This window comes from Dendrobates tinctorius, unplaced genomic scaffold (assembly GCF_039654945.1).
Source record: "Dendrobates tinctorius isolate UK_male_01 unplaced genomic scaffold, ASM3965494v1 ptg000046l, whole genome shotgun sequence".
In the NCBI taxonomy this organism is placed as follows: domain Eukaryota; kingdom Metazoa; phylum Chordata; class Amphibia; order Anura; family Dendrobatidae; genus Dendrobates; species Dendrobates tinctorius.
Genome location: NW_027361714.1, coordinates 1,332,004 through 1,358,066, shown reverse-complemented (window position 1 = coordinate 1,358,066; position 26,063 = coordinate 1,332,004). Strand labels below are relative to the sequence as shown.

General features: G+C 40.4%; 1 protein-coding gene across 1 annotated transcript in view; it reads left to right on the top strand.

The window, feature by feature from the left end:
* UST (uronyl 2-sulfotransferase) overlaps positions 1–26,063 on the top strand; it is a 428,747-nt gene that overhangs the window by 372,948 nt on the left and 29,736 nt on the right. Inside the window, exon 5 of the mRNA XM_073575653.1 lies at positions 5,805–5,958. Coding sequence (XP_073431754.1) covers positions 5,805–5,958 — 154 coding nt within the window. The remainder of the gene's footprint in view (positions 1–5,804; positions 5,959–26,063) is intronic.

Here is a 26,063-nt window from a genome sequence, read left to right as displayed (position 1 = left end):
AAATTGCATTACAAAATTCTCCTATTAACCTTTTTGAAAATAAAAAAACTTGGGACCAAAGCAGCATTTTAGTGAAAAAAATGATAATTTGCCATTGACTCAGCCCAATGTTATACAATTCTGTGAATCACATGAGGAATAACATGCTCACTACTCCCCCAGATGAATTCCTAAAGAGGTGTAGTTTCCAAAACGGTGTCATTTGTGGGAGTTTCTGCTCTTTTGGCCGGTCAGGGGCTCTTCAAATGGCTTTGTAAATTTTGTTGGAAAAATAAAAAACTGCTGATTGACTATTAACCCTTCCAACTTCTTAAAAAACTGTTTAAAAAAATGACGCTGATGTAAAGTAGACATGTGGTAAGTGTTATTTATTAACTATTTGGTGTGATGTAAATATTGGATTAAGGGCATAAAAATTAAAAGTTTGAAAAAAAAAATTGCCAAAATTCCAATATTTTCACAAATAAATGCAAAACCTATCAGCCTAAATTTACTACTAACATAAAGTACAATGTGTATTTCAAATTTTGGTCTGGTCAGGAATGTGAAAACAGGCCATGAGTGAAGGTGTTAAACAGCCACTTTCAGAGAAAATTCCAATCATGGCAGCAGCAGCAGTATGTCATGGACCGAAGGTTTGATGCACACAAGTAAGATAGGCCCAGGCAGCATGTGGAGTAACGAGGATTAATAGAGCTACATACAGTATGCTGGATGGCGCATGCGTCGTTGGACCTGCATATGCCGGATGCCAGATAAACATAAATACAGAGAGGCACCACTATACAGCAGAGCCGAATGTGTTGATAGCATCTTTGAGCAGCAAGACATTGTATGTAGTCAGGTACCTTGGTACAGCAGATCGGAGTGGTTACACTCTACCTTAGAACAGTAGGGACACGTAGACAGCCAGGTACCTTAATGTAGCAGAGTCCAGTGGGCAGACAGCAACTTGAAACCGTAGAACTGAGACGGCAGACAGGCAGCTCAATGTAGCAAAGCCAAATGTGCAGACAGAGACACAACAGCAGAACTGAGGCTGCACACAGGCATATTAATATAGCAGAACTAAATGTGCTAACAGCACCTTGAAACAGCTGAGCTAAAATGGCAGACATGCACCTAAATTTTTGGACAGTATCAAGGAATAGTAGAGCGGAGACAACAGACTGCCAACTTGATGTAACAGGACCCAACAATAATAGACCTGGGTTAATGAAGTAGCTGAGCTCAGAGATTACACAAGGTAGCAGTACTCGCTTGTACCTGAATACTCAGGTGGTGTGCAGCCATGTGAGTGGGCCTTAGAAAGCCTAAAGAGATTATTTTAGATGTGTCGGCTGGTGTGTTATCATATAACCCAGTGCAGAGAGCTGGCGACCGGAGAGAGGAGATGGGCTGGCTGCCACTGGAGCTAGGACAGGTGAGTGACGTATTTTAGTTGTTAAATCAAACTTGTTCTTATTTAATATCAAAGTATTCATGCAAAGTTCTAGAAATATATATTATATGAAGTTAAAAACTATGGATTGGAAAAAAGTTTTGCTCAAATAGGAGTCCTGATGGTAATCTATCAAATGTCCCAAAATAATCAAGCATTGTGTGGGAGCAGATGAATAAAATGTGAATTCTACCAAATACTGTAGACAAATGTTTTTTAGCACATCAAATTCCTGTCCTCTGGAGTTAGGTTTCTGGAGGAGTTATCTGTTTGCTACATTTTTGCAATTTTTCATAGGATTAGCGACTTTCGTTGCTAAAAGTCACAAACTATTTAATGACAAAAATAAAGAACATTTTTTTTATTTTGCGCCAAATTCATGCATGCATCATTTTGAAGAATTTGGAGTAAAAAAAATCAATGAATAACATGTGACAAAAAGAGAAGTGACTTCAGTAAATCAGAAATGATAAATCTGGCCTTATGGATCTTAACATTTCCAACTTAAAGGGCTTCCTAAGGCGACCAAATGCCATTTTGGCTAAAAGACTCAGCAAGTAGGCTTATTCTGGACATTGGTCCCTATTCATCAAAGTGCTTTTTGTCAGAAAACTACTATAAAACACTTTGAGAAGGTGCAAACTTTTTGTGCAACCCAGAATTGCTTATGAATTTTATGACTATTGGCATTTTCCTGACAGTTTCCGGGCAGCTCTGCCAAAATGGACAGATCTGGGGAGGGGCAGCAAGGGGATGTTGCCACACCTGTCCGTGAAATTCTTCAATTGTGGCAGTGTTTCCTACGCCAGAAATGTTACTCTAATCCTTGACTGGAGTAACATTTCTGGTGAGGCACATGCCACTGATAATGAATTTGGTGCATCTTATTCCTGCACACTTATTAAAACTGGCATACAAAATGCCAGTCCATCATGTAATTATGTCCCATTATCATATCACGTACATGACTCATAGACATCATAATAAGGCCTTATGCTCGAACCATGTCTGCAATTATACGTTGAAATATACCTATAATTTGCTATGTAGTAGCGAGTAGCGGTGGTGTATCGTCCTCTGGGCCCCTCCCATCAATTTGTGGATCACTTTGCCACCTGGCTTCCACACTGTCCTGTGACATCTCCACCCTCATCATGGGAGACTTCAACATTCCCATTGCCCTTCCCCCTCTCACCAACTGCTTCTCACCTTTTATCTCTAACCTCCTCTTTCGGCCTCTCGCAGCATACTAACTCCCCCATGCATGAAGGCGGAAACTACCTCTACTTGGTCTTCTCCTGGCTTTGCTCAGGGATTGATTTCACAAACTCCCCTCTCCCGCTTTCTAACCACAACTTTCTATCATTCTCTATCAAGAACTGCTATCCAGCCCAGGTCACCCCCACTTTCCACACTTTTAGAAACATACAGGCCATTAACACCCAGAAACTTATGAAGAACTTGCAGTCATCATTGTCCCCTATCTTCTCCCTCTCAAGTCTTGATTCTGCACTGAAGTATTACAATGAAACACTTCAAAGTGCCCTGGATGAAACTGCACCTCCTATACATAGAACAACTAGGCACAGACGCGACAACCCTGGCACATGCTGCAAACACGCTTCCTACAGCGGTGCTCCAGGTGCGCCGAAGGTCTGTGGAGAAAATCCAATCTACCCGAAAATTTCATCCATTATAAGTTTAGGCTTAAAACATACAACACTGCCCTTCACCTCTCAAAACAAACCTATTTCAACACCCTCATCACCTCACTATCCAATAACCCAAAACATCTCTTTGACACTTTACATTCCCTACTTAACCCAAGAGTGCAGGCCCCAACCACTGATCTCCATGCTGACGATCTGGCTAATTACTTCAAAGAAAAAATTGACCATATTCGACAGGAAATTATCTCCCAATCACCTCATACCATGCTCTGTCCTCCCTCCCACACTGCATCTAGCTCACTCTCTGATTTTGAACCAGTAACAGAAGAAGAAGTAAGCAGGCTCCTTGCATCTTCTCACCCTATCACTTGCACCAGTGACCCCATTCCATCACATCTCTTCCCGTCGCTTTCCCCTGCTGTCATTACTCACCTAACAAAAATATTCAACCTCTCACTCTCTTCCGGTATCTTTCCTTCCTCATTTAAGCATGCCATCATACAGCCATTACTTAAAAAACCATCCCTTGACCAAAACAGTGCCGCTAACTATAGACCTTTCTCTAATCTTCCCTTCATCTCTAAACTCCTGTAACGCCTGGTCCATACACGTCTTATCCGCTATCTCAGATAACTCCTCGACCCCCTACAATCTGGTTTCCGCTCTCTACACTCTACTGAAACTGCCCTCACTAAAGTCTCTAATGATCTTCTAACAGCTAAATCTAATGGTCACTACTCCATGCTAATTCTCTTGGATCTCTCCGCAGCATTCAACACTGTGGATCATCAGCTCCTCCTCACTATGCTCCGTTCCATTGGCCTCATGGACACCGTTCTCTCTTGGTTCTCCTCCTATCTCTCTGACCGCTCCTTTACTGTATCTTTTGCTGGCTCCTCCTCCTCTCATCTTCCCCTTACTGTTGGGGTTCCTTAAGGATCTGTTCTAGGCCCCCTCCTCTTCTCTTTGTATACTGCCCCTATTGGTCAAGCAATCAGTAGATTTGGGTTCCAGTACCATCTCTATGCTGATGACACTCAAGTATACACTTCTTCTCCTGATATCAGGCCTGCTTTTTTGGAAAACACCAGTGATTGTCTTACCGCTGTCTCTAACATCATGTCCTCCCTCTATCTGAAACGGAACCTGTCAAAAACTGAACTCGTGTTTCCTCCCTCTATTATCCTACCCATGCCCGACATTGCTATTTCCACTATTACTCCCCAGCAACATGCCCGCTGTCTTGGGGTCATACTTGATTCAGAGCTTTCATTCACCCCCACATCTGATCATTGGCTCGCTCTTGTTATCTGCACCTCAAAAACATTTCTAGAATTCGACCCTTTCTTACTTTCGACTCTGCAAAAACTCTTACTGTTTCTCTTATTAATTCTCATCTGGACTATTGTAACTCTCTACTAATCGGTCTCCCTCTTACAGTTTCTCTTATTAATTCTCATCTGGACTATTGTAACTCTACTAATCGTTCTCCCTCTTAACAAGCTCTCCTCTCTCCAATCTGTCCCGGATGCTGCAGCTAGGATCATATTCCTCACCAATCGTTATACCGATGCTGCTACCTTGTGCAAGTCCTTACACTGGCTACCCATCCACTCCAGAGTTCAGTATAAACTTATTACCCTCACCCACAAAGCCCTCCATGGCTCAGCACCACCCTACATCTCCTCTCTTGTCTCAGCCTACCACCCTACCCGTGCCCTCCATTCTGCCAACGACCTGAGGTTAACATCCTCATTAATCAGAACCTCCCACTCCCATCTCCAAGACTTTTCACGTGCCGTGCCAATTTTTTGGAATGCACTACCCAGGCTAGTACGATTAATCCCCAATCCCCACAGTTTTAAGCGTGGATTAAAAATGCATTTGTTCAGACTGGCCTATCGCCTCAACGCATTAACCTAAATATCCCTGTGTGGCGCATTTCAAAATTTTTTACCATAACCAGGTTCCTTGCATCATGTTCTCACATGCTTTTTGCATTTAATAGCCCTCTGTGTCTGTACTGTTACATATTTAGACTGTTAACTGGTTCATGCAGCAACAGGAACACCCAATTCTTACACTATGGCTGGTCCAAACAATAAAAGCAATTGATCGCATCCACCTTTCGTGTCTCCCCTTTTTCCTTATAGATTGTAAGCTTGAGAGCAGTGCCCTTATTCCTCTTGGTATCTGTTTTGATCTATGTGTTTATTGTTACTCTATGCTGTGCTGTAATGTCTTTTGTCTGTAGAAGTCCCTCTATAATGTAAAGTGCTGTGGAATATGTTGGCGCTATAGAAATAAAATTATTTTTATCATTATATTATTATGTGCTGTAGTTTGGTGAGTATTCTTTTTTTATTCTACACTATGATGGCCTCTTTGGAAAAAAAAGAAGTGGACAACATCTTAATAGTCAATTTGAAACAATTGTATGCTTGTAATTTTTCAGTGAAATCTGTTTTTGTATTTCTTTCTGAAGAATAAAAAACACTCACTGCAAATTAAAAAAAAACTACAAGTTATTACCTGACATTTGTACTGTACTTTATATACTGATATAAAGTGTTTTGGGATCAAACTAAAGGCCAAGAAGTGACACATAGCTGTTATAGCTATTATTTATGTTAGTAGTTTAGCTTTGTAAAATGAAATAAAAAATCAGTACATATACTTGTTTTTTTCTGCAGATTTGGTGCAGAGCAGCCAGTGTATATCAACATAATTAGAGACCCGGTCAATAGATTTCTCTCCAATTATTTTTTTCGGCGGTTTGGAGATTGGCGAGGAGAGCAAAATCACATGATACGTACCCCAGGCATGAAAGAAGAGGAAAGGTATTTGGTAAGTCTTGTATAATCTTTACATATGGATCCTGTTTTTGGGATGATATCCATACACTGTCATCGGAAGTTAAAGTGCAATGATCGTTAAAGGGGTTCTCAGGGGAAAGGAAAATAAGTGAAGGAAATGTCATTACTGATTAATTCATACATACTTTTAATTACCAAATCTCAATACTTTGTCTATAGAATTAAAATGGCCTTTGTCCTCTTACACTGACAGATATATGTAGAATATCAGGACAGCTGCGTGTGAGCATGGCCAGTATGAAGCTCTTCTGCAGTGACCTGGATATTCCTATTCCATATACTGTAATGCAGAAAGAGATGGCTTAAAGCAGTGTGAGCAGTCTCTTCTTACCTCAGCACCTAGAATCTCCAGTATTAGATCCGATGGACATGGTGAACAGCATCTTGAAAAGCTTTTTCTTACCTTAGCATCTTTGTGTCTGCAGTATTAGATCGCATAGACAAGGTGGACAGCAGTATAAGCACCATCTTCTTTCTTCAGCATCCTTGGTATCTGCATTATTACATCAGAAAGACAGGGTGTTCAGCAGCGTGAAAATCCTTTTCTTTCTTCAACTCCTCTGGCATATCCAGTATTAGATCAGATAGAAATGATGGACAACAGTGTGGGCAACCTATTCTTACCTCAGCACCCCTTGTATATCCATAGGTTTTCACTTCATCTCCTTGTATATCCAGTAGTAAATCAGATACACATGGTGTACAGCAGTAAAAGCAACCTCTTTTTACTTCAACGTTCCTGTTATCTCCAGTATTAGGTCAAAAAGACATGGTGAGCAGCAGTGTGATTGTTCTCTTTTTACCTCAACAACTCTGGTATCTCCAGTATTAGATCAGATAGATATGGTAGTAGAGAGCAGTGTGAGCAACCTCTTTTTACCTGAGCAATTCTGTTACCTCCAATATTGGAAAGGAAAGACAGGGTGGACATCAGTGTGAGTAGATTCTTCTTACCTCAGATCATTTGGTATATCTAATATTAGATCAGAAGCACTTAATGCACAGTAGTGTGAGTGGTCTCTTCTTACCTCAGCATTTCTGATATCTCCAGTATTAGATCAGAAAGTCAGGGTGGACAGCAGTGTGAGCAACCTCTTTTTACCTCAGTACTCTTGTTATCTCCAATATTAGACTAGACATTGTGGAAAGCAGTGTGAACAACCACTTGTTCTCACCTCAGGACCCCTAGTATCTCTAGTAATAGATAAAAAAAGACATGGTGAACAGCTGTTTTGGCAGCCTCTTCTCATTTCAGCACCCCTGGTATGTACAGTAAGTTCAGAGAAGAACTACCAGGATGGTGAGTGGACTGCAAAGTATGTACTACAAGGAACTGTTAAAGGACCTGGGAATCTTTAGCCTGCCAAAAAAAGGCTATGAGGCGTCTAAATAGCTGTCTACAAATATCTGAAGGGCTGTCACAGTGTAGAGGGATCATCATTATTCTTATTTGCCCATGGAAAGACAAGAAGAAACAGAATGAAACTGAAAGGGAGAAGATACATATGAGATATTAGAAAAAACTTTTTGACAGTTAGAGTGATCAATGAGTGGGTCAGGCTTCCATGAGAGGTTGTGAGTTCTCCTTCAATGGAAGTATCCAAACAGAGGCTGGACAGACATCTGTGAGATGGTTTAGTGAATGCTGCATTGAGCAGGGGGTTGGACATGATGACCCTTAATTCTATGGTATCTCCAGTATTAGATTATATAGACAGGGAGGACAGACGTGTTAGGGGCCTCTTCTTGCCTCAGTACCCTTGGTATCTCTAGTATTAGATCAGATAGACAGGGGTGACAGCATTGCGAGCAGTCTCTTCTTACCGTAACACTCTTGGAATCTCCAGTATCACATCAGAATATCCACTGAGGAGCACATCTTCGTACATATGAAAGGATGGAGTGGAATTTATTGCACATGCTGACAGGTACTGGATTTAACATTCTAGGAAAGGTTTCTATCAGTGCAGCAGGACGGTGGCCATTTTAATTCTATAATGATTATTTCCCTGTGATTTGGTAATGAAATTTATTTAGAAATGTATCTGTAATGATATTTCCTTAAGTTATTTATTTTGTCTTTTCCTGGATCACTTATTTAAGCCAACTGTCATGAGTTAGGATCACTCATTAACTTGCATGTCTGCCTTGGACAAGTTTTGTGGGAAATCCTTATAGCAATCGTATCTCTAATACATACGATGTATGTCTGTAGAAGAGTTTATCTACTAAAAACTTGAATTAAATGCTGTGGTGTTGATTTTTAGATAATTGAGTGCATAGGAGTCCCATTTTCCGAACTGTTATCTATTAGCTGAATCAATGCATACGAGCAAAGAGTATCTCTCTCTAAGAGCCAGTCTCTGCATTACAGGAAGAGACATTGATTTCAATTGGAACTTGGTAATGCTTAATTTCCAGAGTGGTCGTGCAACAAAACCTATTGATAATTTCTCAATTCAACAGTCATTTTTTGTTTATGACTTTGAAGTGATTTACCACGAGTTTCTGGGAAGCTATCATTCTGTCTGGAGAGTGACGTATGATACATTCTGTGCTGGTTGCAGCTAAATGGTAAAATCTACAAGTGAATAGAACATCTTTACTGTGGCTATTGTGGTAGTAATTTACAATTGTATGTTTTGCATGGAAATTAAATTGTAGCTGTTTTCTACCTGTAAAAGTTGAAATGCTGTATTTTTATTGTAACTAAAGACACCTTAGCTTTGAGTAAGAATCTATCTTCATCTGAAATGCGTCCATATCTGATTTTTAACAATATGCATCTTATTAATGATAATTTTTAGCAAGAAGTTTCAATAAATCTGAATTTTAACCCCTTAACTACCGCCGATATGCCTTTTAACGGCGATACTTAAACCGCAGAGCCGTTAATTCACGGTGCTGTGGAGTAAGTAAATAGCGCCCCCCAGTGTCGGATTTTCTCCGGGGTCTCGGCTGCCGGGGGTAGCCAAGACCCCAGAGAACATTTATCGGGTCGGTTTTTACCGACCCCACTTTTGCGATCTCCATTATTAACCCTATCACGGCGACCGCAAAAAAAGCCGCGATTTTGCATTTAATTTCTCTTTCCTCTGATGTGATCGCACATCAGAGGAAAGAGAAATAAGGTCCCCGATCCCCCCCGGTACCTCTCGGTGGTTCAGGGTCCCCTCCTGGTGGTCCTGTGTCCCGCCGGCGTCCTCCGGTGGGCACCGCCATCTTGGATCCAGAAGAAACTATCATAGTGATCAAAATAAAAAAAATATTTACTAATAACCCGCCCGTTTATCATCCCCTTAGTTAGGCAAACATAATGAAATAAAGAAAATATTTTTTTTTCAATTTTCCGTTAGGGTTAGAATTAGGGTTACGGTTAGAATTAGGGTTAGGGTTGGAATTAGGGTTAGGGCTAGGTTAGAATTAGGGTTAGGGCAAATTAGGGTTAGGATTAGGGATTAAGGTCGGGGTTAGGGGTGTGTTGGGCTTAGGGTTGGAGCAAGAATTGAGGGGTTTCCACTATTTTCCAACCTTGGGGGTCTAAAAATTGGGGGCTAAAAAATCACTTTTGTGGAAATAAAAGACTTTTTATTTTCACAGCTCTGCGTTATAAACGTCTGTGAAGCACTTGGGGGTTCAAAGTGCTCATCACATAGCTAGATAAGCTCCTTCAGGGGTCTAGTTTCCAAAATGGGGTCACTTGTAAGGGGTTATACTGTTTAGGCACATCAGTGGCTCTGCAAACGCAACATGACGCCCGCAGACCATTCCATCCAAGTCTGCATTCCAAAATGGCGCTCCTTCCCTTCCGAGCTCTCCCATGCGCCAAAACAGTGGTTCCCCCCACATATGGGGTATCAGCGTACTCAGGACACATTGCACAACAACTTTTGTGGTCCAATTTCTCCTGTTACCCTTGAGAAAATAAAACATAGCGGCCTAAAAAATCATTTTTGAGGGAAAAAAAGTGATTTTTTTTTTTTTTATTTTCACTGCTCTGCGTTATAAACTTCTGTGAAGCACTTGGGGGTTCAAAGTGCTCACCACACATCTAGATAAGTTCCTTAAGGGGTCTAGTTTCCAAAATGGTGTCACTTGTGTTTTTTTTTTCACTGTTTAGGCACATCAGGGGCTCTCCAAAAGTGACATGGCATCCAATCTCAATTCCAGACAATTCTGCATTGAAAAAGTCAAACGGTACTCCTTCCCTTCTGAGCTCTGCCGTGCGCACAAACAGTGGTTTACCCCCACATATAGGGTATCCGCGTACTCAGGACAAATTGCATAACAACTGTGGGGGTCTAATTTCTCCTGTTACCCTCGTAAAAATAAAAATTTTGGGTCGAAGAGATCATTTTTGTGGAAAAAAAATGATTTTTTTATTTTCACTGCTCTACGTTATAAACTTCTGTGAAGCACTTGAAGATTCAAAGTGCTCACCACACATCTAGATAAGTTCCTTAAGGGATCTAGTTTCTAAAATGGGGTGACTTGTTGGGGGTTTCCACTGTTTAGGAACATCGGGGGCTCTACGAATGCAACATGGAATCCGATCTCAATTCGAGCCAATTCTGGTTGAAAAAGTCAAACGGCGCTCCTTCCCTTGCGAGCTCTGCCGTGCACTGAAAGTGGTTTAACCCCACATATGGGGTATCGGCGTGTTCAGGAGAAATTGCACAACAAATTTTGTGGTTCATTTTCTCTTTTAACACTTGTGAAAATAAAAAAAATGGTTCTGAAGTAAATTTTTTGCAAAAAAAAGTTAAATGTTAATTTTTTTCCTTCCACATTGCTTTAGTTCTTGTGAAGCACGTAAAGAGTTAATAAACTTCTTGAATGTGGTTTTGAGCACCTTGAGGGGTCTAGTTTTTAGAATGGTGTCACTTTTGGGTATTTCCTGTCATGTACACCCCTCAAAATGACTTTAAATATGGTGTGGTCCCTAAAAAAAAAATGGTTTTGTAAATTTTGTTGTAAAAATGAGAAATCACTCGTCAAATTTTAACTCTTATAAGTTCCTAACAAAAAAAATGTTGCTTCCAAAATTGTGCTGATGTAAAGTAGACATGTGGGAAATGTTATTTATTAAGAAATTTGTGTGACACGTCTCTCTGATTTAAGGGCATAAAAATTTAAAGTTTTAAAATTGCAAAATTATCAAAATTTTTGCCATATTTCCGTTTTTTCATAGATAAACACAAGACATATCGAAGAAAGTTTACCACTAACATGAAGTACAATATGTCACGAAAAAACAGTCTCAGAATCAGTGGGATCCATTAAAGCGTTCCAGAGTTATAACCTCATAAAGTGACAGTGGTCAGAATTGTAAAAATTGGCCTGGTCATTAAGCTGCAAACTGGCTCGGTCACTAAGGGGTTAAATTACATATTTTGGGGGTGCTTGAGTGTTTTATTTTTTTATTATTCCTCAGAACCTCATATTTTCTTACATTTCCCCCTAGACCTTGGGAATGTTAATACATTTCAAATCTGTACAATGACATACAGTTGTGGCCAAAAGTATTGACACCCCTGCAATTCTGTCAGATAATACTCAGTTTCTTCCTGAAAATGATTGCAAACACAAATTCTTTGGTATTATTATCTTCATTTAATTTGTCTTAAATGAAAAAACACAAAAAGAATTGTCCTAAAGCCAAATTGGATATAATTCCACACCAAACATAAAAAAGAGGGTGGACAAAAGTATTGGCACTGTTCGAAAAATCATGTGATGCTTCTCTAATTTGTGTAATTAACACCACCTGTAACTTACATGTGGCACCTAACAGGTGTTGGCAATAACTAAATCACTCTTGCAGCCAGTTGACATGGATTAAAGTTGACTCAACCTCTGGTCTGTGTCCTTGTGTGTGCCACATTGAGCATGGAGAAAAGAAAGAAGACCAAAGAACTGTCTGAGGACTTGAGAAACCAAATTGTGAGGAAGCATGAGCAATCTCAAGGCTTCAAGTCCATATCCAAGGACCTGAATGTTTCTGTGTCTACCGTGCGCAGTGTCATCAAGAAGTTTAAAGCCCATGGCACTGTGGCTAACCTCCCTAGATGTGGACGGAAAAGAAAAATTGACAAGAGATTTCAACGCAAGATTGTGCAGATGTTGGATAAAAACCTCGACTAACATCCAAACAAGTTCAAGCTGCCCTGCAGTCTAAGGGTACAACAGTGTCAACCCGTACTATCCGTCGGCATCTGAATGAAAAGGGACTGTATGGTAGGAGACCCAGGAAGACCCCACTTCTTACCCCGAGACATAAAAAAGCCAGGCTGGAGTTTGCCAAAACTTACTTGAAAAAGCCTAAAATGTTTTGGAAGAATGTTCTCTGGTCAGATGAGACAAAAGTAGAGCTTTTTGGGCAAAGGCATCAACATAGAGTTTACAGGAGAAAAAAAGAGGCATTCAAAGAAAAAAACACGGTCCCTACAGTCAAACATGGCGGAGGTTCCCTGATGTTTTGGGGTTGCTTTGCTGCCTCTGGCACTGGACTGCTTGACCATGTGCATGGCATTATGAAGTCTGAAGACTACCAACAAATTTTGCAGCATAATGTAGGGCCCAGTGTGAGAAAGCTGGGTCTCCCTCAGAGGTCATGGGTCTTCCAGCAGGACAATGACCCAAAACACACTTCAAAAAGCACTAGAAAATGGTTTGAGAGAAAGCACTGGAGACTTCTAAGGTGGCCAGCAATGAGTGCAGACCTGAATCCCATAGAACACCTGTGGAGAGATCTAAAAATGGCAGTTTGGATAAGGCACCCTTCAAATATCAGGGACCTGGAGCAGTTTGCCAAAGAAGAATGGTCTAAAATTCCAACAGAGCATTGTAAGAAACTCGTTGATGGTTAACGGAAGCGGTTGGTCGCAGTTATTTTGGCTAAAGGTTGTGCAACCAAGTATTAGGCTGAGGGTGCCAATACTTTTGTCTTGCCCATTTTTGGAGTTTTGTGTGAAATGATCAATGTTTTGCTTTTTGCTTCATTCTCTTTTGTGTTTTTTCAGTTAAGACAAATTAAATGAAGATAATAATACCAAAGAATTTGTGTTTGCAATCATTTTCAGGAAGAAACTGAGTATTATCTGACAGAATTGCAGGGGTGTCAATACTTTTGGCCACAACTGTATACTAGCTGGCTGATTGGCTCATGCACCACTATGTGTACCACAACACATTGTATAAATTAAACATTCGCATATGCTTACTTCCCTATTGTACATGGCATGGCTACTAAAGGGATGTCTCTGGATGCAGGAGAGTTCACACATTGACATGTCAGACATCAAGAGCTATGTCAGAGGCTCGCAAGTTGACTCGGGGAAGATAAATGTGGCGTCGTTTATTTCCTTAAACGCTCCTGTGTTAGGGTATGTGTGCCAGTATCCATTATTTAAAAATTATTTCAAATATTACCAATATCAAATGTAAAAAAATGAAGAATGTACAGTTGTGGCCAAAAGTATTGACACCCCTGCAATTCTGTCAGATAATATTCAGTTTCTTCCTGAAAATGATTGCAAACACAAATTCTTTGGTATTATTATCTTCATTTAATTTGTCTTAAATGAAAAAACACAAAAAGAATTGTCCTAAAGCCAAATTGGATATAATTCCACACCAAACATAAAAAAGAGGGTGGACAAAAGTATTGGCACTGTTCGAAAAATCATGTGATGCTTCTCTAATTTGTGTAATTAACAGCACCTGTAACTTACCTGTGGCACCTAACAGGTGTTGGCAATAACTAAATCACACTTGCAGCCAGTTGACATGGATTAAAGTTGACTCAACCTCTGTCCTGTGTCCTTGTGTGTGGAGAAAAGAAAGAAGACCAAAGAACTGTCTGAGGACTTGAGAAACCAAATTGTGAGGAAGCATGAGCAATCTCAAGGCTACAAGTCCATCTCCAAAGACCTGAATATTCCTGTGTCTACCGTGCGCAGTGTCATCAAGAAGATTAAAGCCCATGGCACTGTGGCTAACCTCCCTAGATGTGGACGGAAAAGAAAAATTGACAAGAGATTTCAACGCAAGATTGTGCGGATGTTGGATAAAGAACCTCGACTAACATCCAAACAAGTTCAAGCTGCCCTGCAGTCCAAGGGTACAACAGTGTCAACCCGTACTATCCGTCGGCGTCTGAATGAAAAGGGACTGTATGGTAGGAGACCCAGGAAGACCCCACTTCTTACACCGAGACATAAAAAAGCCAGGCTGGAGCTTGCCAAAACTTACCTGAAAAAGCCTAAAACGTTTTGGAAGAATGTTCTCTGGTCAGATGAGACAAAAGTAGAGCTTTTTGGGCAAAGGCATCAACATAGAGTTTACAGGAGAAAAAAAGAGGCATTCAAAGAAAAGAACACGGTCCCTAAAGTCAAACATGGCGGAGGTTCCCTGATGTTTTGGGGTTGCTTTGCTGCCTCTGGCACTGGACTGCTTGACCGTGTGCATGGCATCATGAAGTCTGAAGACTATCAACAAATTTTGCAGCATAATGTAGGGTCCAGTGTGAGAAAGCTGGGTCTCCCTCAGAGGTCATGGGTCTTCCAGCAGGACAATGACCCAAAACACACTACAAAAAGCACTAGAAAATGGTTTGAGAGAAAGCACTGGAGACTTCTAAGGTGGCCAGCAATGAGTCCAGACCTGAATCCCATAGAACACCTGTGGAGAGATCTAAAAATGGCAGTTTGGAGAAGGCACCCTTCTAATATCAGGGACCTGGAGCAGTTTGCCAAAGAAAAATGGTCTAAAATTCCAGCAGAACATTGTAAGAGTTACAATTGTAAGAGTTAATTGATGGTTACCGGAAGCGGTTGGTCGCAGTTATTTTGGCTAAAGGTTGTGCAACCAAGTATTAGGCTGAGGGTGCCAATACTTTTGTCTGGACCATTTTTGGAGTTTTGTGTGAAATGATCAATATTTTGCTTTTTGCTTCATTCTCTTTTGTGTTTTTTCATTTAAGACAAATTAAATGAAGATAATACCAAAGAATTTGTGATTGCAATCATTTTCAGGAAGAAACTGAGTATTATCTGACAGAATTGCAGGGGTGTCAATACTTTTGGCCACAACTGTATGTTATTTATTACATTTAGTAAGTAACAAAAAGTAGAAAAAATCAGTAAAATAAAAACCTACAATTTGTCCCATACATAAGGTCTTGTAAAGCTAAATTAAATTGAAATAACATAACCTGCAAAAATGCAAGTAGGGGCGAAAATAAAACAAAATCTGTATAATATCCCAGCACTACCATTTGTATAAAGTAATCACCAGCAGCAAGCAGAAGCATATCATTCACCATTGTGTGCACTATAGATACTGTATAATTCGAGTAACAACAGGACTGTGTGCATTATGGTAAAATAACACTAGGTAAACATACCATCTGAAGATACCATCAATGCTCCTGGCATTATATATATATATAATATATATAGTATTTATTTATATAAATATACAGTATATATATTGTAACAGCTTCACTTGCAATGTATTTTAGGGTAGATATGTGTCACAGAGATTGCTAGCTTCTGTGATATGAAACAAAAGTTTCTCTCCAGCATTTTATGTGTTGAGAGGGGTTAATCAGACATGACATGGTTGGGTTTTTTGTGAGTAGCTATAAGAGAAGGGCGGGATGGCCACTCACCATATCTCCTCCCCCAAGGGTGCGGTTCGGCAAGTTAAAATGTCCATCCACTGAGTTTTTTTCTCTGTGTATTTGGAGACAAGGACGTCTCCAGTCAGTAGCTTCAGCGGGGGCTGAAGTTTTTTGTATTCTGAGCAGTCGAATCCAACAGATATATGGACTGTGCTATAAGTTATCTTTTGTTTTGCCATTATGCTAGGAAGGCCATGTTTATTTTGTTAAATCCTGCAGTGGTTTATGCCGTGTTTAAATAAACCCGCAGAAGAAACGTTCCTGTGTCTACCTCTGAGAGCAGCCGAGTAAGTCAATCTACCACAATATGTATACAGTTGTGCTAAAAGTTTACATACCCCAACAGAATTTTTGCTTTCTTGGCCTTTTTTCAGAGAATATGAATGATATCACCAAAACTTTTTCTCCACTCATGGTTAGTGGTTGGGTGAAGCCATTTATTGTCAAACTACTGTGTTTTCTCTTTTTAAATCATAATGACAACCCATAACATCCAAATGACCCTGATAAAAAGTTTACATGCCCCATTTTTTAATACCGTGTATTGCCCCCCTCTAACATCAATGACAGCTTGAAATTTTTTGTGGTAGTTGTGGATGAGGTTCTTTACTTTCTCAGATGGTAAAGCTACCCCCTCTTCTTGGCAAAAAGCCTCCAGTTCCTGTAAATTACTGGCATGAAGAGCGCGCTTGAGATTTCTCCAGAGTAGATCAATGATATTGAGGTCAGGAGACTGAGATGGCCACTCCAGAACCTTCACTTTGTTCTGCTGAATCCAATAACAGGTCAACTTGGCCTTATGTTTTGGATCGTTGTCATGTGGGAACATCCAAGTACGTTCCATGTGCAACTTCTGGGCTGACGAGTGCAAATTTGCTGATGATGTCCTGCATTCATCTTTCCTTCAACTTTGACCAAGTTTTCAGTGCCTTTGTAGCTCACACATCCCAAAAAACATCAGCGAACCACTTCCGTGCTTTACAGTAGGAATGGTGTGCCTTTCATCATAGGCTTTGTTGACCTCGCTCCAAATGTAACGTTTTATGGTTGTGGCCAAAATTTTGGTCTCATCACTCCAAAATACCTTGTTCCAGAAGTTTTGAGACTTGTCTCTGTGTTGTTTTGTGTATTGTAGGCGAGATACTTTGTGGCATTTGCGCAGTAATGTTTTTCTTCTCTCGACTCGACCATGCAGCCCATTTTTCTTCAGGTGCCTCCTTATTGTGCATCTTGAAACAGCCGCACCGCTAGTTTTCAGAGAGTCCAGTATTTCAGCTGATCTTATTTGTGGGTTTTTCTTTGCATCTCAGACAATTTTCCTGGCAGTTGTGGCCAAAATTTTTGGTGGTCTACCTGACCATGGTTTTGTTTTTACAGAGCCACTGATTTTCCATTTAATCAGTTTGAATGCTGCTGACTGGCATTATCAATTCCTTGGATATCGTTTTATATCCCATTCTTGTTTTATACAGTTCAACTACCTTTTTCTGTAGATCTATTGACAGTTATTTTGCTTTCCCCATGACTCACAGTCCAGAAACGTCAGTGGCTGGATGACAGATGCAAGAGTCTGTCTGGATCCCAGAAACTCACTCAGCTTTTATGCACACACACTGATCAGCACCGCAACTGCATATGTTGTGACTGTGTGACAGTCACAGCACATGCATGGAGTGCCCAACATGCATGTATTGTGACTGTGACACAGCAGCGACACATGCAGCTGCAACGCCGATCAGGTGATCAGACGTCGCGATCCAGGAGTTCTAGAACTTGCCGTATAAGAGGGAACCCGAATAAATTCGCTTAACTGTAGTGGTACAGTCTTCAGTATCCTCAAATAAATTTCATCCAGCGAATCCTATGCAATGAGTTTCAGAAAGAAAACTCTCCGTCATTAAGGATACGGATATTGCTGTCTATACTGTTTAAAAATATCTGTGGTCAGCGACAATTAATCATGTCATACGGGACTTGTACTGTGTCTCCTTACAGAACTCTTTGTCCACATTTTTTTATATTTGTTTTTTGTTATTAATCTTTAGGAATTAAATGCAGAGTTTAATTTCCTGATGGTGTCAGGGAACTCAAGTTACATTTTCTACATGTTCCTGACTTCAATATCTAATATAGGAAATCCCCTCCTCCAGTGTCAGTTAACATGTTCGATGCCTGTAAAGGTGGTACACTTCAACCTGCTGTTGAGTAATGCCTGGACAATGGATGTCACCTATATTACTTTTTGTGCATGCTCTTACACCCTTGTCTTTTCTTCACATTGTATGCTCCCTATGTGTAATTTATTACATGGAAATTTTATATAATAAATTGTTGTATTAGAAGGGTCATTTATGTGATCCTTAATGACAATGTGTCGTTCCACCCCTGGAGCACATATTACATTCATTGATTTTCTACTGTCCGGCTAAAAGCCTGCTGGTTTAAAAAAGTTTTTTTTCAACGTTTTATTCCTTGGATTCAATACAGTTGGAACTACAAAATTGGCTGTTTTTTGTTCTTCTAAAAATATAGCCAGGATAATCTTTTAACAAACAATTTGTCACTTTGTTTTTTAATAATGTGTTTTAAAAAAAATAATCCAACATCTGTATATTGTGTAATAATACATGCCCTCAATTTTGAGGGTTCATCCTCGTCAGTACTCACATATTTGTCATCAAATATTAAGGTTTTTCGTTGTGTTTGTTCCACTTTCTAGTACTATCTAATATTATTATTATTATTATTATTATTATTATTATTTATTATTATAGCGCCATTTATTCCATGGACATGTGAGGAGGGGTATACATAATACATACAAGTACAGTTATCTTAAACAATACAAGTCACGACTGGTACAGGATGAGAGAGGACCCTGCCCGTGAGGGCTCACAATCTACAAGGGATGGGTGAGGATACAGTAGGAGATATAACTGTTTTCTTATAGACTTCCTAAGGCTAACACCCTTTATAATCCAAACCTCCCTCTACCAACTCCAGGACTTCTCTCGTACTGCAACAGTTTTCTGTAATGCACTATCTCAGATAATCTGGTTAATTCCCAGTATCCACAGTTTCAAGTGTGCCCTAAAAAAAACATTTTGACTGGCCTTATCTCAGTATTCTAACTAACCATTCCCTTGTTCTCCCATCCATGCACTCAATAGCTCTTTATACTGTTTCTGTACTTATGGAAATAGTGCCTGGTGTTTGGTTCGTGCATAATTATTATATTAATGGCTGGACTATACCCAACAAGCACTTTATTTTTACCTTTTGTGTCCCTCATATTTCTTCATGCAGCAGATTTGCAAGCTTCTGGGCAGTTTTTGAACTTTGTGTTACTCTGTAACCTCTTATCTTGTTTGTACAAGTTTCCTCTGAATTGTAAAGTGCTGCAGGATATGTTGGCGCTATAGCAATACAAATTATTATTACTATTTTTTTTATCATAAAGCCTTGGCATCTACAGTAGTTCCTCAACACATAAACATTTTTAACCAACCAGGTAGATGACAACTGGATATTGGAATATAATTACTACTGCCAGTGGGCATACTATAGGATTTAGTCATAATTCAGTTAATGTGTATTTATTAATGAGCAAACATGCTAGGATAATGCCTTTTCCAAGCATGCTCAGGTGTTATCTGAGCATCTGGGTCTGCTCGTATATTATGTTCGAGTCCCTGTGGCTGCATGATGTGCGGCTCTTAGGCTTGTTTCACATTAGCGTACTGGGGCTCTGCGGAGGGCTGCGTACTTTCTCCCTGAAGCTCCTCACTCTTATGCACTTCTTCCATTTAGGTCCGCCTACTTCTGCATGCATCCTGTGTACTTATCTTTTGATGCGCCCACCATCTGCGCAAAACACAACTTGTTGCATTCCTGTGCGGTTGACGGGCGCGTCAAAACAATACATCCGCATACATCCACATGTCCTGCATACCCAATGTTAAAGAGAGGTACGCAGGACGCATGCAGAAATAGGTGGACATAAACATTAGAAGTGCGGAAATGGGCGGAGCTTCAGGGAGGATGTACGCAGCCCCGATATGCTAATGTGAACCTAGCCTTAAGACAGACTCAGCACATGTGGAGATTACCTGTTTGTTACGGAATCCCCACATGTGTTGAGGCTGTCTAACAGCAGCAAATCATGCAGCCTCCGGGATTCAAACAAAATATACACCCAGGTGCTCAGATAACTCCAGAGCATAATTGGATAAGGCATTATCCGAGCATGTTTGCTCATCAATAATGTTTATATGTTGAGGTCCAACAAATTCAGTTGGTTTTAAATATATGTAAAAACATTTTTTATAATATTTAAAAAAAAATCCCCAGGGTTTCTAAAAACATAAATACATTTGTGCTCAAAAGTTTACATACCCCAGCAGAATTTTTGCTTTCTTGGCCTTTTTTCAGAGAATATGAATGATAACACAACTTTTTCTCCACTCATGGTTAGTGGTTGGGTGAAGCCATTTGTTATCAAACTACTATGTTTTTTCTTTTTAAATCATAATGACAATCCAAACATCCAAATGACCCTGATCAAAAGTTCACATACCCCATTTCTTAATACCATGTATTGCCCCCTCTAACATCAAAGACAGGTTGAACTCTTTTATGGTAGTTGTGGATGAGGTTCTTTATTTTCTCAGATGGTAAAGCTGTCTAGTCTTCTTGGCAAAAAGCCTCAAGTTCCTGTAAATGCCTGGGCTGTCCAGGATGAACTGCACACTTGAGATCTCCCCAGAGTGGCTCAATGATATTTAGGTCAGGAGACTGAGATGGCCACTCCAGAACCTTCACTTTGTTCTGCTGTAGCCAATGACAGGTCGACTTGGCCTTCTGTTTTGGATCATTGTCATGTTGGAACGTCCAAGTACGTCCCATGCGCAGCTTCCAGGCTGATAATTGCAAATTTGCCTCTAGTATTTGCTGATAACATGCTGCATTCATCTTTCCTTCAACTTTGACCAAGTTTCTGTCATGATCCAGGACGGGGTTTCGCTTTGGTCCGTCCTGATCAGACTGGGGGTTAATTGTTCCGCCTCTCTCTGGCAGAGGGCGGCTATTTAATGCTCACTGGACCTAGGTCCGGTGTCAGTTATACTCCTGCCCTCGGCTGAGTTAGTTGACCTTGTGCATACGTGTGCCTGATATCTTGCTGGCTTGTTTGGTTTTGATCCGGTTCTGTCCCTGTTACGAGTTCTGCCTGTCCCTCTTGTACTGCGCTACCTCTCGTGTATGACTCTCTGCTTGTGACCCGACTTCTCTCTGCTCGTCCCTTGGTACCATGTCGCCCTCTTGTGTATGACCTTTGGCTTTGTCTGACTACCTGTCTGTTTGTCCCTCCTGTGCCTCGTTTGCCCGTACTGTTGTGACCTCCGTTTTGCCTGGCTCTGAGTTGTTGTATGGTGTCCTGTCATATCTGAAAGCAGGACGCTAAGCCCCGCCCCCTTGCAGTCACCTGACCATAGGTCCTGTGTCAGCTTGCTAATTTCAGTGTCCGCAGGTCCTGTGCCTCTTTACTTTCCGGCGCTGACTGGACCCTGACACTAATAGTTTTGAAGCACGCATTGTCACCTCTGCTGCCCGCTCCACAGGTATCTTTTAGCACTGTTTCTGTACTCAGGACACGCGCACAGGCTCTGTGAGCGAGTGTAGTGCGGTGTCTCTGACAGTTTCCTAAGCCTTTGTAGCTCACACATCCCCAAAACATCAGCGATTCACCTCCGTGCTTTACAGTAGGAATGGTGTTCCTTTCATCATAAGCCTTGTTGACCTCTGTCCAAATGTATCATTTATAATTGTGGCCAAAAAGTTCAATTTTGGTCTCATCACTCCAAATTACCTTGTGCCAGAAGTTTTGAGGCTTGTCTTGTTTTGCATATTGTAGGCGAGATATATTGTGGCATTTGCGCAATAATGGCTTTCTTCTGGCGACTCGACCATGCAGCCCATTTTTTTTTCAAGTGCCTCCTTATTGTGCGCCTTGAAACAGCCGCACCGCTAGTTTTCAGAGAGTCCAGTATTTCAGCTGATGTTATTTGTGGGTTTTTCTTTGCATCCCATACAATATCCCTGGCAGTTGTGGATGAAATTTTTGTTGGTCTACCTGACCGTGATTTTGTTTTTACAGAGCCCCTGATTTTTCATTTAATCTGTTTGAACACTGCTGGCTGGCATTATCAATTCCTTGGATTTCGTTTTGTATCCCATTCTTGTTTTATAACGTTCAGCTACCTTTTCCCGTAGATCTATTGACAATTATTTTGCTTTCCCCATGACTCACAATCCAGAAACGTCAGTGGCTGGATGAAAGATGCAAGAGTCTGTCTGGATCCCAGAAACTCACTCAGCATTTATGCACACACACTGATTACAAGCAAACAGGTCACAAGTGAGGATGTTACCTTTAGTAGCCATTCAAACCCATTTGTGTCAACTTCTGTGCTAGGCCTAAATCACCAGGTATGTGAACTTTTGATCAGGGTCATTTGGATGTTTTGGGTTGTCAATGATTTAAAAAGAGAAAACCCAATAGTTTGACAATAAATGGCTTCACTCAACCACTAACCATGAGTGGAGAAAAAGTTTTGGTGTTATCATTCATATTCTCTGAAAAAAAGGCCAAGAAAGAAAAAATTCTGCCGGAGTATGTAAACCTTTGAGCACAACTCTAGCCACCCATAAAATATCTCTTTCAATCAACTACATTATACACTGATATCCATGGGTATGTGCTTTCTAAATATATCATACATCGCCATCTATAGGTATATACAGTATTTTCATTTAATAATAGGTCAATGCTTTAATTCACATCTAGGCAATAGTCTTTTGAACACATGGTAGAATAGATATATAGTAATCAGGTTATCTTAATTGCCTGATATCACTACTTAAATCCCAAACATGTGTGTTTACCACAATTGGAAAAACAATAATGAATAACCGATCAAACAACTGCACTGATAAATTGCAGTTAATGAATTGGCTGTGGAAGTTTGCAGGACCCAATATGGTAAGGAAAGCGTTGTCTTATTAGACTCAACGCCTCTACACCGCAGTTGGCTTTCGGGCGCATTGCGACATTGTGTACATTATGCGCAGTTCCCCAGCACACAGCCATAAATCAACTGCTCCACTCACCTACCCCATCACTAGTGTTCAGAGAGGAGAGGTGAGTGTAGTTTTAAAATTAAATGCTTTGTTTCAAACAGCCATTATTGGCATTAGGTCTCTTCCATTCATGCATGCTCAAAGGTTTGTGTGGTTCGGCCCACATAATGGAGTCAGCAGTCCCATATAACCACATAGATAACATAATCAGAGTTACATGACAATATTTAACTAATGTAAATAGCGCCAGTATTATTCACTCTGATCTCTCTTGCCTCGTCGTCAGTGATCTTAGAGCAACAGCATTTTTTCGGTCCCCCATCTAATTACTGCTTTAAGAATATCTTTTCAGTTTGAATTTTTTTCACTTTTCCCATTTTTTTTCAAATCCCAAATTTAGAAATTGTTTACAGATTTTTTGATTTCTTATTCTTTAAAACGCTAGGTGCTATAATATTTTTAGCTGTTCTTCCACTACGAAATGTAATAGATGGCTCTTTTGGGACTAGTTCTTTTAGGACCGGAACTTTTTTTTCGAAGATACCAGTATTTATTCAAAATTTTTTGGAACAATTAGTTCCACCTATTGCAGTTAGTAGTGAAACTGAACTTCCACCATTCCTATGTTACTTGATCTGTTGGTTTCATTGGTCGGATCTTGGTCATCACGAAAAATTATGATGCAACGTTTTGGCAAAAGATGTGAGAAAGCAAGGACTACAGTAGTTGGAAGACCCTCGATTCCATTGAGTCCATCTCACTACATTACCATGAAAATGAATACATCTATGATATCCAATTTGTAAAGATTTAGTGTTTAGGTGTCTTCTTGCTGGAGTTCTATATCCTAATGATCTTCTGTAACCCGGTAAATGGCCTGTATGAGAACATTAATACATATTCATGATGACGGTTCTGGATATTTTGAAAGTACAGTTAACAAGATGTTAAAGTAATTATCTAAACTGGCGTAAAAATTGCCTGGCATCACAGACCACACAGCTGGTCTTCGGATGTTAGTAAACAGATTGCAAATTCTGATAAATGTTCCCAAAGTGCTTATTAAATGTACTAATGGATATTTATACTTTTAAAAACCATGAATCAGAAATACATGTGATAAGGAAATGATTTCTTAATTTTTTTATCCGGGTAATTTTTAAGCAAAATATTCAATGACCTTAAGAAAAAGAACGAAAACCACCATTACAACACATTAGATAACAAATACTCATTCCAAAGCTGACAAATATAATTATTGGTGAGTTCAAAATAAGCACATGAGACATTATCTTTCTACTTCAAGGCTGAAGTGGTGTTTTCAGGAAATTACAGCTTACAACATGTGGCCAGAGTCCCAGATGTTGTTACACTGATTTTCAAACAAAGCTTTCTCTACAGAGAAGAGTAGAAAGGCATGGATCGGTATGGGAAATGTGAAATCAGATCGTGGTCAATTAAAATCTATGTCACCCGGTATACTTTTATTTCCTTATACAGTTGTATTTAAAAATATCAGAGACTGCATTTTCATACAATTGAAACTTTTTTGTCATATGTTTGTATAATGATAGTCCATCGGCAGGGACAATCTGGTAATTTGTGCTGAATTTGAACCACATATAGAACTAACCTAATGGCCTTTCTACACAAGGCAATCCAGGCTGTAAAATGACCATTGATCAGCTAGATACATGTCTGTTTTTATGGTCAATTAATGGCCTATGTAGACAAGTGGACAAAATATATGCATAGGATGATTGTTATTATGACTGTTCGATATGTAGAGATGTGTCACGGATGTGTCAGAGGCTGCAGACCATTGCACTGCATCTGGCAGCAGAGGGTCTCAGCAGCTTGATTTGCAGACTTCTGCCTGGTCCTTTTGATGCTAGGACCTAGTGGCCACCTTTCCCGGCTCTAATGGTCACCTGGATCTGGGTGTTTATAACTCCCAACTTCCTGTTGAGAATTGTGGGTGATATTTTCTATTTGCACTTCCCTATTGAGTCTTGGAGCTGCAGCAGTCTGCTGACGTCTTCTTTGGAGTTTGAAGGACGACAGTGTTACTCTCTGTGTCTACTCAAGCTAAGTGTTCCCCTTGTTTTGTGTATCCTAGCTGTCTGTAGTGTTAGTGTGGTTCAACCAGCGTTCACCCATTCCTTCCCTAAGCATGACTTACCACTAGGGTCTGACAGGGACTAGGTGTCCTGCTCGGCGATAGGTGCGGAACCTATTTATGGTCTCTTAGAGCAGGGTGACATTAGATCTGCTTAGGGGTCTCCACTCCCCGCTTCCCTAGTGTTGGGCCCCCCTTCCCTATACCTTTTGTGTTGCACTTAGTCTGTCCTACACTGTGCGTGACAAGATGTTATCGGGACACTCTGCATTTCGAGAGCATAAAAATCAACACAGCTGACAAACGAGTTTTTCTCATTCATCAAGTTTTTGCTGACTGATTTACATGCGGCAGAATTGGACTCCTGCAAAAAAAAATCCATTCTATGACACAAATTGCACCAGATTGACCCCATTCATTTTAAGGGGTCCTTTAGGCTATGTGCACACGTTGCGTAAGTTACCGCGACAATTCTGGAATTCCATTCCATGGGAAAATCACATTTTAAATTCCCGCGATTTTCCCGCGGAAAAACTATCGTTTTGCAAGCGTAATTAGCTTGCAGAATGCTAGCGTTTTCCAAGCGATCTGTAGCATCGCTTGGAGAACTGATTGACAGGTTGGTCACACTCGTCAAACATAGCGTTTGACAAGTGTGACCAACTTTTTACTATTGAGGCTGCCTATGCAGAATCAATAGTAAAAGATCTGATGTTAAAAATAATTAAAAAAATAAAAAATCGGGTTATATTCACCTTCCAGCGTCCCGTGCAGCGGCCCCAGGCCTCCGCGATGCTCCGACAGGTCCTGTTCCCAGTGATGCATTGCGGCAATGACCTTTGACGTCGTGGTCTCGCGAGATCGCTACAGCATCGCGAGATGCGAAGTCAACAAAGGTCATCACAATGCATTACTGGGAACGGGAGCTGCCACGTGTATTGCTGAAGCCTGGGGACGCTGCGCGGGAAGCCGGAAGGTGAATATAACCCTATTTTTTTTTAATTTTTTTTTTATTTTAATTCTATTTTTTACAGGGATATGGTACCCACAGTCTCCTCTCCTCCGGACCGTGGGTGCCATTCGCAAATGTTCTGCTTACTTTTCGCATGGTGGGCACACATGCAGAAAGTAAGCA